General features: G+C 39.5%; 2 protein-coding genes across 5 annotated transcripts in view; one reads left to right on the top strand and one right to left on the bottom strand.

Moving 5' to 3' along the window:
• Positions 1–1426: 1426 nt before the first annotated feature.
• On the top strand, positions 1427–6791 carry derl1 (derlin 1). Of its 2 annotated transcripts, none has more exons than XM_029503754.1 (8): positions 1427–1752; positions 3073–3184; positions 3294–3358; positions 4058–4084; positions 4459–4554; positions 4668–4720; positions 4867–4977; positions 5250–6791. In XM_029503754.1, the coding sequence occupies exons 1-8, from the start codon at positions 1600–1602 to the stop codon at positions 5383–5385; spliced, it is 753 nt and encodes a 250-aa protein (XP_029359614.1). In that variant the 5' UTR covers positions 1427–1599; the 3' UTR covers positions 5386–6791. The 2 variants fall into 2 exon arrangements, with proteins under 2 accessions (XP_029359614.1, XP_029359615.1); XM_029503755.1 differs by having other exon boundaries at positions 4668–4724; positions 4928–4977.
• Positions 6568–17811, bottom strand: part of zhx2a (zinc fingers and homeoboxes 2a) — a 26030-nt gene continuing 14786 nt past the window's right edge. Inside the window, exons 2-13 of one of the 3 annotated variants that reach the window (XM_029503752.1) lie at positions 16385–16861; positions 15494–16213; positions 14869–15081; positions 14068–14331; positions 13764–13979; positions 13510–13594; positions 12787–12972; positions 11591–11994; positions 10283–10535; positions 9996–10149; positions 9644–9763; positions 6568–8575 (exon numbers count right to left, since the gene is read on the bottom strand). In XM_029503752.1, coding sequence (XP_029359612.1) covers positions 9646–9763; positions 9996–10149; positions 10283–10535; positions 11591–11994; positions 12787–12972; positions 13510–13594; positions 13764–13979; positions 14068–14331; positions 14869–15081; positions 15494–16213; positions 16385–16498 — 2727 coding nt within the window. In that variant the 5' untranslated portion in view covers positions 16499–16861 and the 3' untranslated portion in view covers positions 6568–8575; positions 9644–9645. Of the gene's footprint in view, positions 8576–9643; positions 9764–9995; positions 10150–10282; positions 10536–11590; positions 11995–12786; positions 12973–13509; positions 13595–13763; positions 13980–14067; positions 14332–14868; positions 15082–15493; positions 16214–16384; positions 16866–17811 lie in introns of all 3 variants that reach the window. The other 2 variants (XM_029503751.1, XM_029503753.1) reach the window with 2 other exon arrangements.

Raw genomic sequence — 17811 nt, 5'->3', positions numbered from 1 at the left:
AGAGCACATTCAGTTGTAAGAGGTAGTGTAATGTAGAACCATAAAATACATCAATGGCTTTGTTTTCCCACTTTGATCACATTGAAAGTATTTCAGTTTAATGTAACACACACACACACACATATATATATATATATATATGTATATATATATATATATATATATATATATATATGTATATATATATATATATGTATATATATATATATATATGTATATATATATATATGTATATATATATATATATATATATATATATATATATATATATATATATATATATATATATATATATATATATATTTCTCTGCATTTTAGAAGGCTTACTTCAGACGTCTCTAAGATGATTTAGAAACAATGAGACAATTACATGTTTGTCCACCAGAGAGAGGGAGAGAGTTAGATTTTGTAACTGTAAAATGACAATCAAATAGCACAATTTTCCCATCAGCAATACTCTAAACTATAAACCATATGTACAAAATTGTTAATACATTTCAATCTCCTCAAATGAATTGCCAGATCAAAATAGAAATTGCACAATAATAATAATAATAATAATAATAATTTCTTAGACATAAAATTTTATGTGTGAATAGAATACAAAATGAGTAAACAGACAAAAACTCTTAACTGCGCTGGAACAGTCAAGAGAAGCAGTTAAGCGTAACAAATTTCTCACTGTCTTCTTTTGCATCATCATGCAGCAGGTGGTAACTCTTGAGACAGTATTTCACATCTCTTGAACTATTATTTATTCATTGGGCAATAACGTAGGGTTGTCTTCCTTATTTAAAATTGTGTCTTCCTGTTCGGTATATGATGCTGTTGGTCAAAACCTACTCCACCTCTCTTAAACACTGTCTGCAGATAGCTGCTGTGAGTCAAGCTGACTGGTTTCAGAGTCCCGCCTCGATCTGAGCTGGCTGCCCCTGGATGGGCAAGTTTGAGCTCTTGCAAATTTCACAGGAAGTGCAATAATAAGGCACACCATTGCTAATAAATATTGGCATTACATAATAAAAACACATCCGGAGCGTGAGTTTTTCTTTTCAAAGTTAAAGCCCAAAGAAATCGCTCAAAATACAATAGATGCAACGTTTACAAAACAGAAATGTTTGTAATGTTTTTCTTAAATCAGTTCACACTGTATAAGTATAACTTCTTTCTTCATCAAGCTACTTGAACTGTTGAGACGTGGTAGTAGTGGTACGATCATTTTGCAAAAAAAAAAACTTGGAATTTCTTTAAATGTACATTTATATACGTAAATGTTATCTTTGTGCATAGAATGTTTTATGCCATGTACAATTTGTAGCATCAGTTAAGTTTTTAATGGCTAGGAGTTGTTGTTTTATTACATTTTTTGCATTCATATTTTACTTTGAATGATTTGAAGCGGATGTCTCCGCCGTGCCCTCGGAAACTTTCCCATGTGTGAAGCTAGCTCACAGTAATTTAGCCACGTCATGTAAACTTAGCAGTGAAGCAGTTGTGATATCGAGGCATTTGGGGGTCGCAGTTGTTTGGGGGATCCTAGTTTCTCTCTGAGGAGAGGCTTGTTTCGGAGTCGTTACTGGGCAGATACCCCACGGGAAGATGTCAGATATCGGGGACTGGTTCAGAAGCATCCCTTTCATCACCCGGTCATGGTTTGCTGCCTCCATTGCTGTTCCCTTGGTGGGGAAACTAGGATTGGTCGATTTCAGCCACCTCATACTGGTCCCGGAGTTGGTCTATAACAGATTTCATGTAAGTGATTCTTGGCTCCGCTCACCAGTGGATGTTGTAGTAAAGTCCCTGTCGGTTGTGTTGTGGATGTGCTCGGCTAGTTAGCAGCTAGCTAACAGAACTCAGTAAGCTAACAGGCCTGAGCTGACGGACAGCCAATCAGCGTGCGAGACGTCAGGTGTTCAGATTTCCGGTTGCTGTCAAAGTGATATGCTTAATTTAGCCGCACTGAAATTAGGTATAAATTCCAACACCGCTGTAAACCCACGCTTTAGCCACCTGGAGGAGAAAGTTCAGCTTCACTCTCCGTCTTCGTCTGCGATACTAAGCGGGCTTTTTGTTGAAATGCAGTTCTTCTCCGATGAGAAACGATCACCCCAGCCGAGTTTCAGTGTGTTACTCCGCCCACAGCAGCCTCCTCACAGAGGTTAACTGAGGTCATACAGGGAGAAGGGATACTAACTCCGCATGAAATAGTCCCTGCAGCCTGGGGATTCGCACAGGGAGGCAGCAGTTAGTTACTGCCACTCCAGCTCTGTACCTGAGCATTTGCATTTCCTTAAATTAGTCCTGATTTAAAGTGGTTAGAAATAACCCATTCAGCAACTGCAGAATGTTACTTCCATATTATTATGAAACACAGACGTGCATGTAAATTAACACAATGAGATATTAAATGTTGAGGTAAAAATTTTTGTCACTTGGCTGCTAAACAAAAAATGCAATCCCAATACTGATTGAAAATGAGGAAAACTCACATGGACTGGATACTGACTGAATCATATTTTTTTTCTTTACTATAATGCAACCTATACCTGATGTATTGAAACGAAGATAATTAAAAGCTGCTTAATCTAATTATATGGGTACAGTATACCTCTTCCTGGCTTTTATTAAACTATTAAATGTCGAAATATATGAAAACTCACAACATGACATCTTCATGAGTCTTTTTTAGCTTCATTGTATGAAATCCATAGACGTTGAATTTTAATCGGTATAAAACCTAGAAAAAATGTGAAACTGGATATGCAATAACCAGAGCATTTTTTTTTATCATGAACTAAAAAAATTTGAATGTACATTTACAACTTACAACTTGCTACTCTTTAGCATTGGCTTTCATAATAGATGCTTTATCCTCCAGTTACCTCTCTTTGAGTCCAGTGGTGAGGAAACAGTCTGTTGACTTTGATTTCTTGAAAATGACTGTTTGCAATAATTTCCACATGAAATTTAATGTGTTGTTACTGCCTTGAATTGCAAATCAGTACATTGGCACAACCAGGTTGGTGTCTTGTTTTATTTCTTTTAGACTAACGCCACTCTTGTTTGTTTCAGCTCTGGAGACCATTGACAGCTACTCTGTATTTTCCTATAACCCCTAACACTGGGTTTCTTTACCTGGTCAACCTGTATTTCCTCTACCACTACTCCACCCGGCTAGAGACAGGTGAGATGTCTGCCCTCGATGGTTCGGTTTGCAGTAGAGCTTTGAGTACTCCATAAGGAGAGAAAAGATCTTTGCAGTCCCTAATCCTTTGCTTGATGTCATTTTGCAGGGGCATTTGATGGCAGACCTGCAGACTACATCTTCATGCTGTTCTTCAACTGGATCTGCATTGTTGTATCCTTTTAAGCAACATTAGCGAATACTAAACGATTTCAAACCTGCTGTTGAGATGAAGAGTAAATCATTCCTTCAAACATCCATGGCTACATCCCTGTCAGCTCGTTTTCTACTCTACTCTTTGTTTAAACACTCTGCTGCCTGCTTTCCTCTCTGTATTTCTCTTTCATTTGTTTCCTCTGTACCAGTCTCTCTCTGCAGCACTGTGCCATGTCAGGATGGCGCTATGCCAGTGGCCCAGTGTCAGTTTACCCCTGCAGAGCAGAGAAACCTAATCTAGGTCACATACAGCACCAGCAGTGCATCCTTGCCCATATCGCAACACTGTGTCATTTTGTCAGGAGCTGAAAAGACAACAGTCTTACCACTTTATATCTGGATTTTCAGACATTCTTTGATTATGTATGCGATTACGTAGCTTACGTTTTGGTAAATTCTTGTGGTTCTCCATCCAAAAGGAACATTTGTCTCCTTTGGCAAATTTGAATGGGTGAAAAAAGACAGGTGTGAAAGGTTCGCTGAAGTCTGAACTGTCAAGGTCAGATGCCTTGCTCAAGTGTTAGAGGCATGAGTGGTGGGTGAGAGTCAGCAACTGTGGGGATTTGAACTGGCAACCATCCAGTCAGCAGCTGCTGCAATCACCTGCTGGGATGGTATTGAGCTACAAAGTGGTCGTCCTTGACTCTGAAGCTGTAGATAACTGGGATGCTGATGAACATGCGGGTGAGAATCATTCTGTTTTTAGTAGTAACTCAACATAAAGTGAACATTGTCAAGTCTGGTGAAGCAAACAAATATCATTAAGGAAGTTCAACTTCCTTCTTCATTCTCTTTAAATCACCTGGCTCTTCTGAGTATAACAAGGAGGGACTATTTATCCAGCTAGAATACAAACAGAAGACATGATAAAAAAAAAAAAAAAGTTTTTAATCATGTCTTCTGTTCCATTGTAACACTTTGGTACTTTCTGATTGATGAATAAATAGTGATTAAGTGATACACTTAGATAGTAATTTAAGGATCAAGTAAAAGTCCATAATCTGTACACTGGTGCATTCTTTATGAATTTGTGTGCTGCTTCTGTTTTGTGCATTCAGCTGTTGATGATCCCACTGATCATGTCAGTATTGTACATCTGGGCTCAGTTCAACAAAGACACGATTGTATCTTTCTGGTTTGGAACACGATTCAAGGTACATCATGTTTCATCAACACGACACGTGAAATGATTTAATATACTACCAGTTTCGTGTTGATAACATTACATTATGTTATCATTAATTGTATTTCCTTTGCTCTGTCCTAGGCACATTATCTACCTTGGGTTATACTGGTCTTCAACTTCATCATTGGAGGCTCGTATGTAACAATTTCAAGAAGTTAAAAACACATTTTAATAGCTTCAAGAGTACTATAAACCGAAATTCATTATCTTGGGATTAATAAAATGTTGTTTTTCTGCATTCCTAAATGAGAAATAACCTTTTTATTGTTACTGTTCACAGTTTTGTGAATGAACTGACAGGGAACCTGGTGGGTCACCTCTACTTTTTCCTCATGTTCAAGTACCCTATGGACCTGGGAGGACGTGCTTTCCTCTCCACACCACAGTTCTTGTAAGTTGTTTTTATTTACTTATTTATTTATTTTTTTTTTGGGGGGGGAGACTCATTAAAATCTAATATTTGTACATTTACCATTATGCTGTAATTGCCCCATGTAGCCAATTGTGTGCCCTTTGACGAAGACATAAACAGTGATTTGGATTGATTTTTGGTTTATATTTTTGTGTTTTTTAGATATACAAGTCAAACTGTCTGTATATTTACATCCCCTTTTTAAAGGTCAGATTTTTCATCTCATTCTTATGCATATCTCTCTCTCCCAGGTATCGGTATTTCCCTAACAGGAGGGGAGGGGTGTCAGGCTTTGGAGTCCCTCCCAGCAGGAGACCAGCTGCGCAGGAGCAGGCAGGAGGAGGACGTCACAACTGGGGCCAAGGCTTCCGCCTAGGGGGGGAATGAGAGGAGGCAAGAGGATATGACTTCACCCTCCTCCTCAGCTCCCAATAACAAATGGCCTTGCAGCCCGTGACTTAGGTTAAGATGCTTGCTTCATCACATTCTTCGCTGTTTGGGAAGGAAAACCTTGATCTTAATGTTTATTTTTAAAAGGATATATAACAGGGTGGAATTTGAAGAAGCATGCATTTTAACCAAGACAGCAGCACAAAGCAAGACTGAGACTCTGGCTCTAAGCTCAGTTTAACAAGCTAAGCCAGCTCTGCTGTTAAAACTACTGCGGATTTGTCCGTGTGAAGCAGATAGAAGAAAAAAAAAAAAAAAAAAATTATGTGATCATTCTTTCATTACCCTCCCCTCTTCTTTCTTTCTGTCCTCTTCTTTTCATCACCTGTCCACCTTTTCTCCACACCATGCCATCGGACTGTCAAGAGATGCTGCAGCTGCAAACCAGCATGTTGTTAAGTCTGACTCTTGAGTTCCTGTTCTCTCTGTGTTGCCATATCAGATACACTGTAATTACCAACACCGGGAGTGTGATTGCAGCCGTCCCTTCACAGAACATGGGCAAAGCTAAATAGAGCACTGTTTCCAGGTCTGAATTTACATGGGTGTAAAATGTTTTTGAAGCCCGTGGCACAGACCTGATCTGACTGTCATGTGATCTTAACCACAATGAGGGGAAATTGGATTTTTTTGTAAATATAACAGTTGTTTATTGAAAAGACAAATGAGTCTGAGTGTGACTATCTTATTAATTTCCCAATACTTTACTCAAGAGAAACCAGCCCATCAGGTCTAAGTGTTTGACAATTAGGGGTGATACTAATGAGTCTGCTGTGCTTTAAGAGCACAAAACAAGATATTTATGTTATGATATGGAAGGGAAAAAAAAAACTGAAAAGATGAAAAAATGAAAAGATTGCTCTTCAAATCAGAAAAATGTTGACATTTTTTTCATTTGTAGTTAAAGTTTTGTTCAACTTATTGTATTGAATTGTCAAAGAAAAAAGAATGTAGGGACTAACTGTTTCAGCTATATATACATATTCACAGGTTTAATGACATTAGGTTTTCTGTTTAAATGAAATGATAGAAATGTTCTCCTTTTGCTATTCTTCATCACATTTGAAAAAAAAAAAAAAAAAAAAAAAAAAACTATCTATATATAGATATATATCTGAAGAAACTGAATTGGAACGCTCGGATGGAATGCTTAACTGATGAGGCTGCTATGAAATCCAATGTAGTATAACCTATCAAGGTCCTCTTGAGCTACCTCACCACAAACTGAGAACCTCAGGCTTTATTAGTCATCAGACAATACCTTGTGAGGCACAAGGCATTGTGGGTTGATGGTAAGAAGTGTTTTTTTATGTTTGTTTTTTTAAATATATCTTTCCAATGACTGATGTTGCATTGCCATTTCATCTGCTAACGGTAACAGACTAAAAGGTGTACATACAATGGTTTGTGACATTAGTAAACTTTTAACCCAACCTGGCGATTACACGAAAGTCCCAAACAGTCTCACTGCACCTTCTCCAAATCCTGGTTTATGTTTCCAGTTTTGACACATGCCATTTCCACCGGAAGAGTGTTTTACAGTCAGTTGTGTGTTTATTGAATTACAGCAGACTTAAAGTAGAAAAAGAAAATGCTATTCTGTACTAGCCCACCAAATGCACAGTATCTCAGATACTTGTCTGAACATGAAACTAAAGCAGCATCAGCAGACATTCAGTCAGCTAAGAGCCATCGAACTGCTGTTTAAAACCAGGGTCAATATCAGTCCCAAACGACAACTGAACTGATCGTTTTTCACTTGCACAAATACTGCAGTGACTCAGAATTCACAGAAATCCCTTTAAATCATTTCTTAAAATGCGTTGTCAAAAATGAAAACTGTTGAAACACATGCAAGCAGTACATGACAGCTTTGCCAACAATCCTTAATAAAATCAGCACATTTTTGATCATTTACCCCTGGAACACAGATTCATCAGCGCCCATATTGGTTGTTGTAAATTGACTGAACTGGAATAAACTGAACTCAGTCCTGCTAGGAACAGATGGACCAATCTAAGGCCAGAAAGCCAAGAGAAAAGACAAGATGCTTGTTCACAGATCACAGCAGACAGAAAATGAATAGCTGAAATGGTTCAAATAAAGGGAGTCAGATTATTTTATCATGCTTAAAACAGGTTCACCAAAGTGTTTTTGGCAAGTTTAGTCAAGAATATTTGACATTTTTAAAACAAAAATCCATTATATTTAAAACATCACCGGTTCTGAGGCAGGAGACACGAACGAGAGCTAAAAAGGCAGCATGGTGTGATTGAACAGACAGATTAATCTGAAAGGGAACATTCTGCTTTGTGAACGTGACCCAGCTATATGCATTTGGTTAGAAAAGACAGAATAAGTTAGGATGTACAGTGCATTCATTCTTTCATTCATTTGCCCTAAAGCTGTTAGTCTGCCCATGTGGCTGTTTGTGTTCATTCTTCTCCACAGCAAGGCTCTAGCTGTTTCTCCCCAACGGCCCTCTATAGGGCTTTTGTGTATTTTCCACCTTCACCAGTGTGATTGTATGAAGGCAAGTCATGGTGATGATGGAGGAGGAAATGAGAAGTTGTAATTTGAGATGAAGCGAGAAAGTATTTATCAGTACAGCAGGAATATATGCAGGTGCCATCAAAGACTGCTCATAAAGAATTGTGTGCAAGTATGACAAACCCACCCACCTCACCCCCCCACCCGCAAAAAGGACTGATCTTCAGTGAAATCATACAATTTGATCTTAAAACAACAACAAAAATCACTTTTGGGGCACCAGTCAGATCTTTTTTTTAAAAAAATGTAACAAAACTTGCCCACCCAGTCAAACTGTACAAACGTTTTTCAGAATACAGAAAAATATTTACATGTGTGCTGTTTTTGTTTTTGTGTTGTTTTTTTGCTTTTTTAAAAACTGTAGAAGTAGTAAGAACAATGCATCAAGTCCAGCTTTGGCACTCCTCTTAATGTCAGCATCTGCACCTCACATCAGTGCTTTTACAGTGGAACTCGAAAGTCCCTGGCGCCGTGTGATGACATCACAGGCAGACCCTTACGTCACTGGTTCCACACCGCAGCCATCTTGAGTCGTTGGTCAGTGGTCAATGACTCGAAGGTCAATGATTTAGTATGCCTAGAAATTAACCAGACATCAGGCTTTAATTATTTTTTATTACTTTTTCCTGATTATTATTGAAATGTTCGAACTCATTGAAAACCCTCATGACACCAAAGTGTGCTGTCTGTTGCACGCGTGCTGTCAACATGTACAATGCTAATAATCATGTGTTACAAATATCATCCTGCCTTCCCAGCATGCTGTCTTTCCAAAGGACCAGTAATTACACCCTAATAACTTCCTGGGTAGCTTCACGCTGCAGCTGTGGCATCTTAAACAAACAGTTCATCATTTATTTATTCATTTACTGGAGCCAAGTCACACAGTGACAATTTCCAAATCCATCTCCAACACCAGCATCCAACCATACTGGATGGCCAGTTAGTAGTGCTCAGGCATCCCAGCATGCACTGAGTGAAAAGAGAACACCTTCCCTTTGTGGCAGCCATGTGTAATTTGTCTTCTCGGTTTCATCTACAGTTAACCCGTGTATGGCTGGCACAGATGTACAGGCATAATAAATGTCTTTAAAGCTGCACATTAAGCACTTTCCTATTGACATGGAAGTATGAAAAGTGTCGTCTATACAGGCAGAAGGCCTGCAGTATGAGGCTTTACTATTCCTTTGTAGCTCATTGTTTTGGTCTATGACCTACAGCTTCACTGTCTCGACTTGCAGTAGCTCTTAAGTCACAGCAGACAGCTGTTTTCAGTGGGGGGAAAAAAAACTGATAAGGCTGCAGTACGTTTCCTGTCCAGCACCACAAACTAGCCACTGGCTCACAAGTAACTACAGTGTAGTTACTTGTCAAGAAAACTTCAGAGCCAGATGACTCAGATTCTTCACAAGGCCAAAATAAGGCACATTATAGCGATGTAGTCATTAAGTCCAAAACAAAAAAAAAATTTAACAGCTTTAAATTTTTCTCATCACCAATAGAAACAGTCCTTTAATTGGTATACATACATTGTAATACCAACATCTTGTGCTTGTCTCAATTTGGTCCATACTCAATCTTTCTATAAATTTAACTTGAAGCATTGAAGTTAAAATTAAAGGGCTATTTCACTTATTTAACTTACCATCAACCAGTGACCCTGCCAGGTTGCTCCACGGGCAAAACATCTGAGTCTGATGCCAGCTTCTGCCTTTCCACTCCTCCTTCAGTCTCATCCTCAACTGCCACACTCACCTTTACCCACCTGACCAGAATATATGCACAAATTTAAAGCACAATCACACAACTCCTTCTCAATATGTAACAATTCAGTATCCAGCACTACAACTTGCGCTGCCATATGCATTTACTGTTTGTTGCTTTTTTTCCCCCCAAAATAACTCCTTAAACATCCCTTTCAACAAAATACCACCAGTGAGCTGAAATTTTTTTGTCTGTATAACATGAATCTCACAGCAGGTTGTGTCTCCACCCACCTTCCTTTGTCAGTGCTGGAGCTTGTCTGGTCCGGTTTGGTCCGGCTCAGGTCTGCCACACTGTGCGCTAGTCTGTCACTCAACCACTGGACTTTGTCTTGTTCTGACAGCTTGGAGGGCTCTGTAGCTTTTGTTTTCACATTAGTGTCGTCCACTGAGCCAGTGGTTGTGTGATAAAGAATTTGCAGAAAAACACAGAAACTACAAGGTCAAACAAGGGAATGAAACATTTTCTCAAATGATATTTAAAAGAAAGAAAGAAAGAAAAAAACTCCTCTAAAACTCACCTTTTACAGCCTTGACTTCCACAGAAATGCTCTGTTTTTTATCGGAACTCTGGCTGTTCCGTTCCTGACCTGCTTTTTGCTGCTCAATGACATTTTGGCTTTGGAAACCTTCCATCCAGTCAAGAGTTTCACCATTCTTCAGTGCTGAACGGTGGTCCTTGAACCAGCGGACAATGTCAGTGCGTCCCAGGCTTGTTTGGACCTCCAGCTGGCTGTACTCCTCAGGAGATGGCCACTGGGTCCGACAGAACATCTGTGATGGATAAAAGGATCATACACACAACATTTTAGACCATTAAAAATTACAGTATTTAAACCAAAATACTTAATTTCAAATAGATCATCAGCAAATGGAAAACGTAAAAGATCATGAGTTGCTCATATAGAGGGCAGACATCTGTGAATCCTTTGGCCAGAGCTCATGGTAACGAGACATACTGATAATTGGCAAATATCATCGATGTTATCAAATTCAAATTCTCCACCATTATTGTAATAATATGCACTATATCTATCTTACAAATAGTATAGAGTTTTAATGCTTCAATATAGATCATATTAAACTAAGAACATTGTACCCAATGAACGCCAACATGACAGCATGTTAGAATGCTGAATCCTTGAAATGTTTATGTTAATGTAGCATCTCAGTAGAGCCACGCTCAGCTGTCCATAGGGTCAATAAAATGTAGCTGTCATTTGATTTTCTAAAATTCCTAGACAATTACTTTTACATAATATGCAGGGTTAAACGTACCAGGCTATTGTTGGGAGGCTAAATATGTGACTTTTATTAAAGCGATGCCATTAAATGAGTCCATGTGCTACTGGGCATAGAACTTGTACTGTTGCTGTTCAGGTGACATCTCAGGAATACACTACATATTCAAGGTAAAGGCTTTTTTAATCCTATGGGATCCCACGGTTTTCTTGACAGAACACCTCCCTACCATCTTTTCTTTACTTTATAAGATCTGACCTTGTAGTCACAAAGCACCAAATTTTTTATTTAATATTCAGGTATCACCCAATTTCATCATGTAGTATCAATCTCACTGCATCTCCCTGAGTACAAGAGCCATACCATCTGAAGAATAATCATTTTAGTTTATGCAACAACTCACTTGAGTTTGTACCAAAAGTTGCCATCTCATCAACTAATCTCTTTAAAGTCACATCTCATCAATCTGCTGACATCATTAGCATCACATCTACAATTATTTATATCATAAAAGCTTGCATCAGTGGTTAAGTTCTGGAATATTTTGATGCAGTTGACACTGACATTTTTTCGTCACCTCTCCTCACCTCTCTGAGCAGGGCAAGGGAATGACTGGTGATGGGTACTGGGCTTGTGGAAGCCGACAAGATGGGGGGGTGGGGAGAAGAGGAGGATGACAAAGAGAGGATGGGAGGAGATGCGGATGAAGAAAGAGTTGGTGGGTGAGGGGAGGAGGCTGCGAGGACAGGAGGGGATGAAGAGGAAGAAGAAGAGAGCACAGGTGGGTGGGGGGAGGAACGGAGAGGTTTCCCGTCCTGCTCTCGATGAGAAGCCCCGTTCAGCAACACTCCGGGACGGTCTGGTCTGTCCTCTGTGTTTTTTGAGGCCATGGAGAGCAAAGTCTTTTCCATGTTGTCCCTAAGTGCCCTGCGCTCTGAAAACCAGCAGTCCACTTCTGTCTTGGACAGCCTGGTCTCCTGGGCAAGCTGGTCTGCAGCACAAGAGAGTTCAATGTTGGATGCGTTACATGTAAGTGGAGGATTTTTCTGGATTCTGGGGATTCAGGCTATCTGTGGGGACTTTAAATTGATTTTGTTAAAAGCATTTCTTCTATTCCTGTTATGCAGGCTGTCAGCAGAGATTGGCCTACAGTTACATAAAATTAAAATCACATGCTGTGAACTTAGAATTTTGAAAAAGCTATGGTAAGTAATTTGAGCATGTAAAATTTTACCAAATTACAATAACAGGATGTTGAACACATTCCAGTTTAAAAGTTCTGTCATCATTTTTCCAAAGGAACCTCACAAAATAAATGTATCACTGTTTCATATCCACTTGGAAGAAAAGGCAAATATGATAGGTTCAGATTAAGCATGTGAATTTAGCAAAAGACCGTGACCTCCAGAAAATAAATTAAAAAAATTAGCATGTGCTTGAATTAACAGGTAAACATTTTTACACACACAAAAATACCCATAAACAAAGCTGCTTTGCTGCTGTTAGAAGAAGTAATACATTTTTGTGAAACTGGTGAAAATGTTGACGCCATTGATTTTTTTTTACTTTTGTCTGATATTATAAAGACACAAATAATAACAGACTCAATATTTATCCATCTTCACTTAATCTGCTGATAGTTGAAAACATTGCTTTTCTCCAATAGAATCCACCTGGATCCACTCTAAATTGTGCACTAACCACAAAAAGTATGTGATAATAAATCTCAAGTCCTTCCATCCTAAAACATGTGGTTGTTACAGGATTGATATGTGGGCTGTACCTAGCTCTGCCTCTGTTGGAGAGCCACTTCTCTGGAAACTCTCCTCTAGTGCCTTCAGCTGCTCTGCTGTCTTTCCCTTCACCCTCTCCAGCAGAGGAAACTGACTGGGCACTGCTTTCTTTACTGGGCCATCTTTAGGTGCTGGCATCACTTCTGCCTTCACAAGCACTGGTGGTGGAGGGACCCCTTAAAGAGTGACCAAGACACACAGAGAGAAACTTCAAAACCTGAGACAAGATTAATGATTTTTTACTTTTAGAATTAGAATTCCCATCTCACTGTTACATTCCTTTTGTGTTAAATTCTGTCAAATTAAGTGTACAAGTGAGTGACCTTTGACAACTTCATCCAAGTGAATATTGAGATTCAATGCATTCTTCGTCATATCACACTGGTAACAATGTGAGGTCACTGTGACCGTCACCTTTGGCCACCAAATCTAATCAGTTCAGCCTTGAGTGCAGGTGAAGGTTTGTGCCAAAGCCGAAGATGTTACTGAAATACGATGTTACTGAGCACTGGACATAGAGACAGACACGTTCCTGGAAGACCCAAAAACATAGCAATAATACATACAATTGTGGTTCAATGTGCACAAGCATGGTGTGTGATGTACAATGATTTAGTAGTTAAAACTCCCCAATGGCAACAGAAAAATGTATCATTAAATACAGCCTAGTCATTTCATCATTTTAGAAGTATGGCACTGATCACACCTCATACCTTTGAGATTAAGGAGCCTCTGTTCACTGAACCACTTCTTTATCTCTCCTCTGGACAACCCGGTGGTCTCTATCAGCCTGTAGATCTATTGCACAACATGATACAGCAATTGAATTGAAGCACAAGCCTTAATCAGCGACAGATGAGCATTTAAAAAAAAGTTGCAGTTCTAAATTAGAAATTAAAAGCGGATCTGTAGATATTAAACCCATAAGGTATGGCACAAAAATGCCATTTCACTCACTTATTCTTACCTCATCTTCCTCAGGAAAAGGACAGTGTGTGTAGCTCGACCTCAGGACTGTTAGCTGCTCAGCTGTTTTATTGGGGTCAACAGTAAAACTCAGCACTTTGGACGACGTCAATTTGGATGTGGCCATGGGCGCTGAGAGGGTTTGAATGATAGAGGGCCGTTTACTGTCTGTGGTGATCACAGGAGAAGCCAGGGGGCGTTTAAGCGACTGCGCCACCTAAATCAATCATGACAATATTAAAAAGAGTTCAAGATGGATAGTTGAAAGCTGTATTAACGTATTGTCTCTGCCAAGCGTTTGCTACCTGGTTAGCCACTGTGAGTGCCAGCGGTGCACAAGTGACAGAAGAGCCGTTGGCGACCGGAGTCAGCACCAGGCTGCTCTGTCCAAGCAGCTGACAGGGGAGGGACTGCAGGACAGAGGCTGCTGGCTGCATGGATTTGGAGGCAGCATTTGTGGCAGATGGGTTGGTGGATGACTGAGAGTTGAGTTGAGGAGTCACCACAGTGAACGTCTGAGGCATAGAGGAGATTGTTCCGTTGAACATTTTCTTCCTGGCTTCTTCCACCTGTTACAGAAGAAAAGAGCTGGTTATACTTGCCCAGATGGCCATAATTTAAAGTCACTTCTTGGACAGTTTAAATAAATTTTATTGCGTATATAATTTATCTACATACATCAAAAATCAAATCAAATCTCATATCATGATCAGTTGTTATTGTTTAGTGGTTACCTAAATAGACAATTACCATGCTTGGACTTTGAGTTATAATATTTATCCTCCTAGGACCTGGTGTCCACATGTGTAGACATCATATTTTGTGTCATCTACACCACAATACTAATTTTTTCTCTACAAGGGCCTGGTGTCCACATGTGAGGCCATTATACATTACAGGTTAGATTCAAGATGATCAACAACACTTAATACTTTATCCCAGAATATTTTGTCTCTGTACTTGGACATAAATACAAAACACCAACTACAGTTTCTGTCACCATTATCATTTATGCTTTTTGGGAAATAAACAGAAGGCTGCCTGTGTGTGATCATAGACCTAGGAAAAATGCACAATATTAAACAAATTCTGTTTAAAACTCCCACCTCCTCAGGTGACCAGCTAATGCCCTGTTTGAGTCTCTGTGTCGTGAACCAGACTTTGATTTGCTCCTCCGGATGTTTGGAGGCTGCAGTGAGCCAGGAGAGCTCAGCCTGGGTTGGATAGGGAAACTTGTTGAAGGAGGAGATAAGAGTCAGGTTGTCATCCAGTGATGGGTTGTATTTGGTTGTGTTGAGGGGCACTGCGATCTTCGGCACCTGGAACAACAGAAATTATATATATGGACTGCATGCAGGAGATTGATAGCCTACTAGCAACTGTAAAGCCCACAAAAATTTGTAAATTAATTGATGAATTTTAGAGGTGCTAAGTGTCGATAATTATCAAAAAATACCTTCATTAATTTGTAAAAACAACAACAGCAACCAAAAAAAAAAAACAAACAAAAAAAAAAAAAAACATAGAAAAAGACTTAACTATGCTTAGCCTAGCAAAGATAGTTGAACTAATTTAGCATCAATAGCTAACTACTTAAACAAACATAATGTAATTAAATGCTTTAGAGGGGCTGGTAAATTTTTTTTAACCTTTGGACTGATCCCAGCTAAAACGTGCAAGTGTAATTCTCAAAACGATAAACTTGATCCCTTCCACCGTTATGTGTCTTACCTGGGTATAATTGAGAGGCCGCTGTAAGGAAGGCATAATGTGAGAAAGGCCGTCTGCTTTGAGAAGCGTTGACTCAGGGATAATGACTGTCCCATTGACATTGACTGCTGTGATTGGTTTCTTGGTTAGTTCAGGCGTCAGTTTACTCAACTGAGATTCTGTCCGTTTATTATCTGATGACATTATTTTTGGTTTACCAATCTTGACAGTGGTGGGTTTACTGAGTGGGAGAGTGCCTAGTTCATCCGCTTTGCCAGAGTTAACACTGGAAGTGTTGTAAATGACAGCATTGTTACTGCACCCCTCTATTGTCTGTTCTAAGATTGTCTGATTGCTCGTTTTTATACGTTTAAATTTGAAGTTGCTCTCCCCTGGGTGACACCTCTCGTTGTGTTCCGTCAGTGTGTCAAACTTCTTTGTGTTGAAGTTGCAGACGGCACACAGATACAGGGGGTTGAGGATAACGTTGGGGTGGTTGGCGTCTACATGTTCTTTGAAAGTGTTGAGGTTCTGCGTGGAGAAGGGGCAGTATTTGCACTCATATCCCCCTTGCTGCCTACGCTGAGGCTTTGAAAGGTCTGGTGGCTCTGGGGCAGGTTTGTCTGGAGCTGTGGGCGTGTCTGAGACCTTTCCCATTAGATCCAGGTCCATGGATGGTTCTGCTTCCGTTGAGAGATCTGCTTCCATAGGCCCTTCCTCAATATGGTTATCAGTTTTTGTCTGATAGTGGAAAAGAATGGGTTTCAGATGAAAAAGACACACACACATGCACGCATCAGTTCAGCCACTGAAAACCACAGTAAAAAAATTGCATAATATAAAAATCACGAGATAGTATATCTGTATTTACAACCTATAAAAGAACTCAGAGCATGCAGTGTTTGTTCAGACCTGAAAATGTACCTCCATGTTTTGTAATTCCTCTGCCTCATCATCATCCAGCTCTACCATGGTCTGCTCTGGACGGATCATACATGGAGTAGAAGCCTTCCGTCGACTGGACATGATGGTAGATCCTGGGTTCGTCCCAGTGGACACTTGCCCTAAGATGGGGCTTGTGCTTGGCCAGGGATACTGTAGAAGACAATCTGCCTGAGGTGCCCAGGATGCAGCACTACTGTGAAAACACAGCTTAAGGTGTGGATCTATTGCCAGGAGGACTAGCTTGTACTATGGACAGAGAACAGTGGAATGAGACTGCGCATCCATCTGAAGAAAAGTCTTCCACTGGGATGAGATCAGTGAAGAGAGAGGAGGCCAGTGGAGGGTGAAGGTCTGGTATAAGTGGGACTGCTGAAGTGTAGGCTGGGCTCACTGACGGTGTCAGCTCCAGTGCTCACTGCCCTCCCTTAACTGCATGACAAGATGCTACCTGATCAAAAGAGACAAGTAGGGGGAAAAAAACACATATTGTTACAAAGACTTCTGTTGTTCATGACTTAAGTGCATTTAATCAGGAGCCCTTTTGTCAGGCAAGGTGGGAAATGTGCTTTTACTCTGCCTCACTATATGAAAAATAAGAAGTGGAAAGGGGAATCATTCTGCCAATACGTGGGCTAATGCAACACATTGCAGTTTTTTCATCAGCCAGCTAGTAAGACCAATGATGGGGGTCACACCGCTGACTTTTTTGAAATTATGCAAAAACACTAAATTTAAATATTATCTGCATCAAAAGGTGCTGAAAAATGTCAAATGTCTCCTTCAGAGATGCCCAGGACCCAGGTAATATTCTGTAAACTTTGTTGTAGACCCCAACATAAAGATAACATCACTTTCTCATCTTTTTTAACAGTAAAAATGAAAGCTACCATAGCAAAATCTTTATATATATATATATATATATATATATATATATATATATATATATATATATATATATATATATATATATATATATACATACACACACACTTCTTTTTTTTTTTTTTTTTATATATTGTCATCACCAATTGATGACCATGTAATGAGGACACAGAAATGGAATAGTATGATGTTTACAAAGGCTGGACAAAATAATGTTCAATCAGTTTCACCACATAAATACATTTTATGTGTCAGCAACTTTGAATTTGGATTATGCATAAAGGGAGAATGGGGAAACGGGTTAGGCAGTTTGTATAGGTTACAAACAAGATGTTTTTATAACTCAGCAGTATCACAGGTGAATTTACAGTGAGCCCCCACCAGAAAGAGGTAGAACAAGCAGCTGATCTGGGGACAAAAATTGCTAAAAAAAAAAAACAAAACAGTGGAGAATGGCAGATGGTCCACAGGTGGTCAGCTGTCGGACAGGTACCACAGCAGCATTGAAAAGC

This window comes from Echeneis naucrates, chromosome 6 (assembly GCF_900963305.1).
Source record: "Echeneis naucrates chromosome 6, fEcheNa1.1, whole genome shotgun sequence".
In the NCBI taxonomy this organism is placed as follows: domain Eukaryota; kingdom Metazoa; phylum Chordata; class Actinopteri; order Carangiformes; family Echeneidae; genus Echeneis; species Echeneis naucrates.
This window is presented reverse-complemented; position numbering and strand designations above follow the sequence as displayed.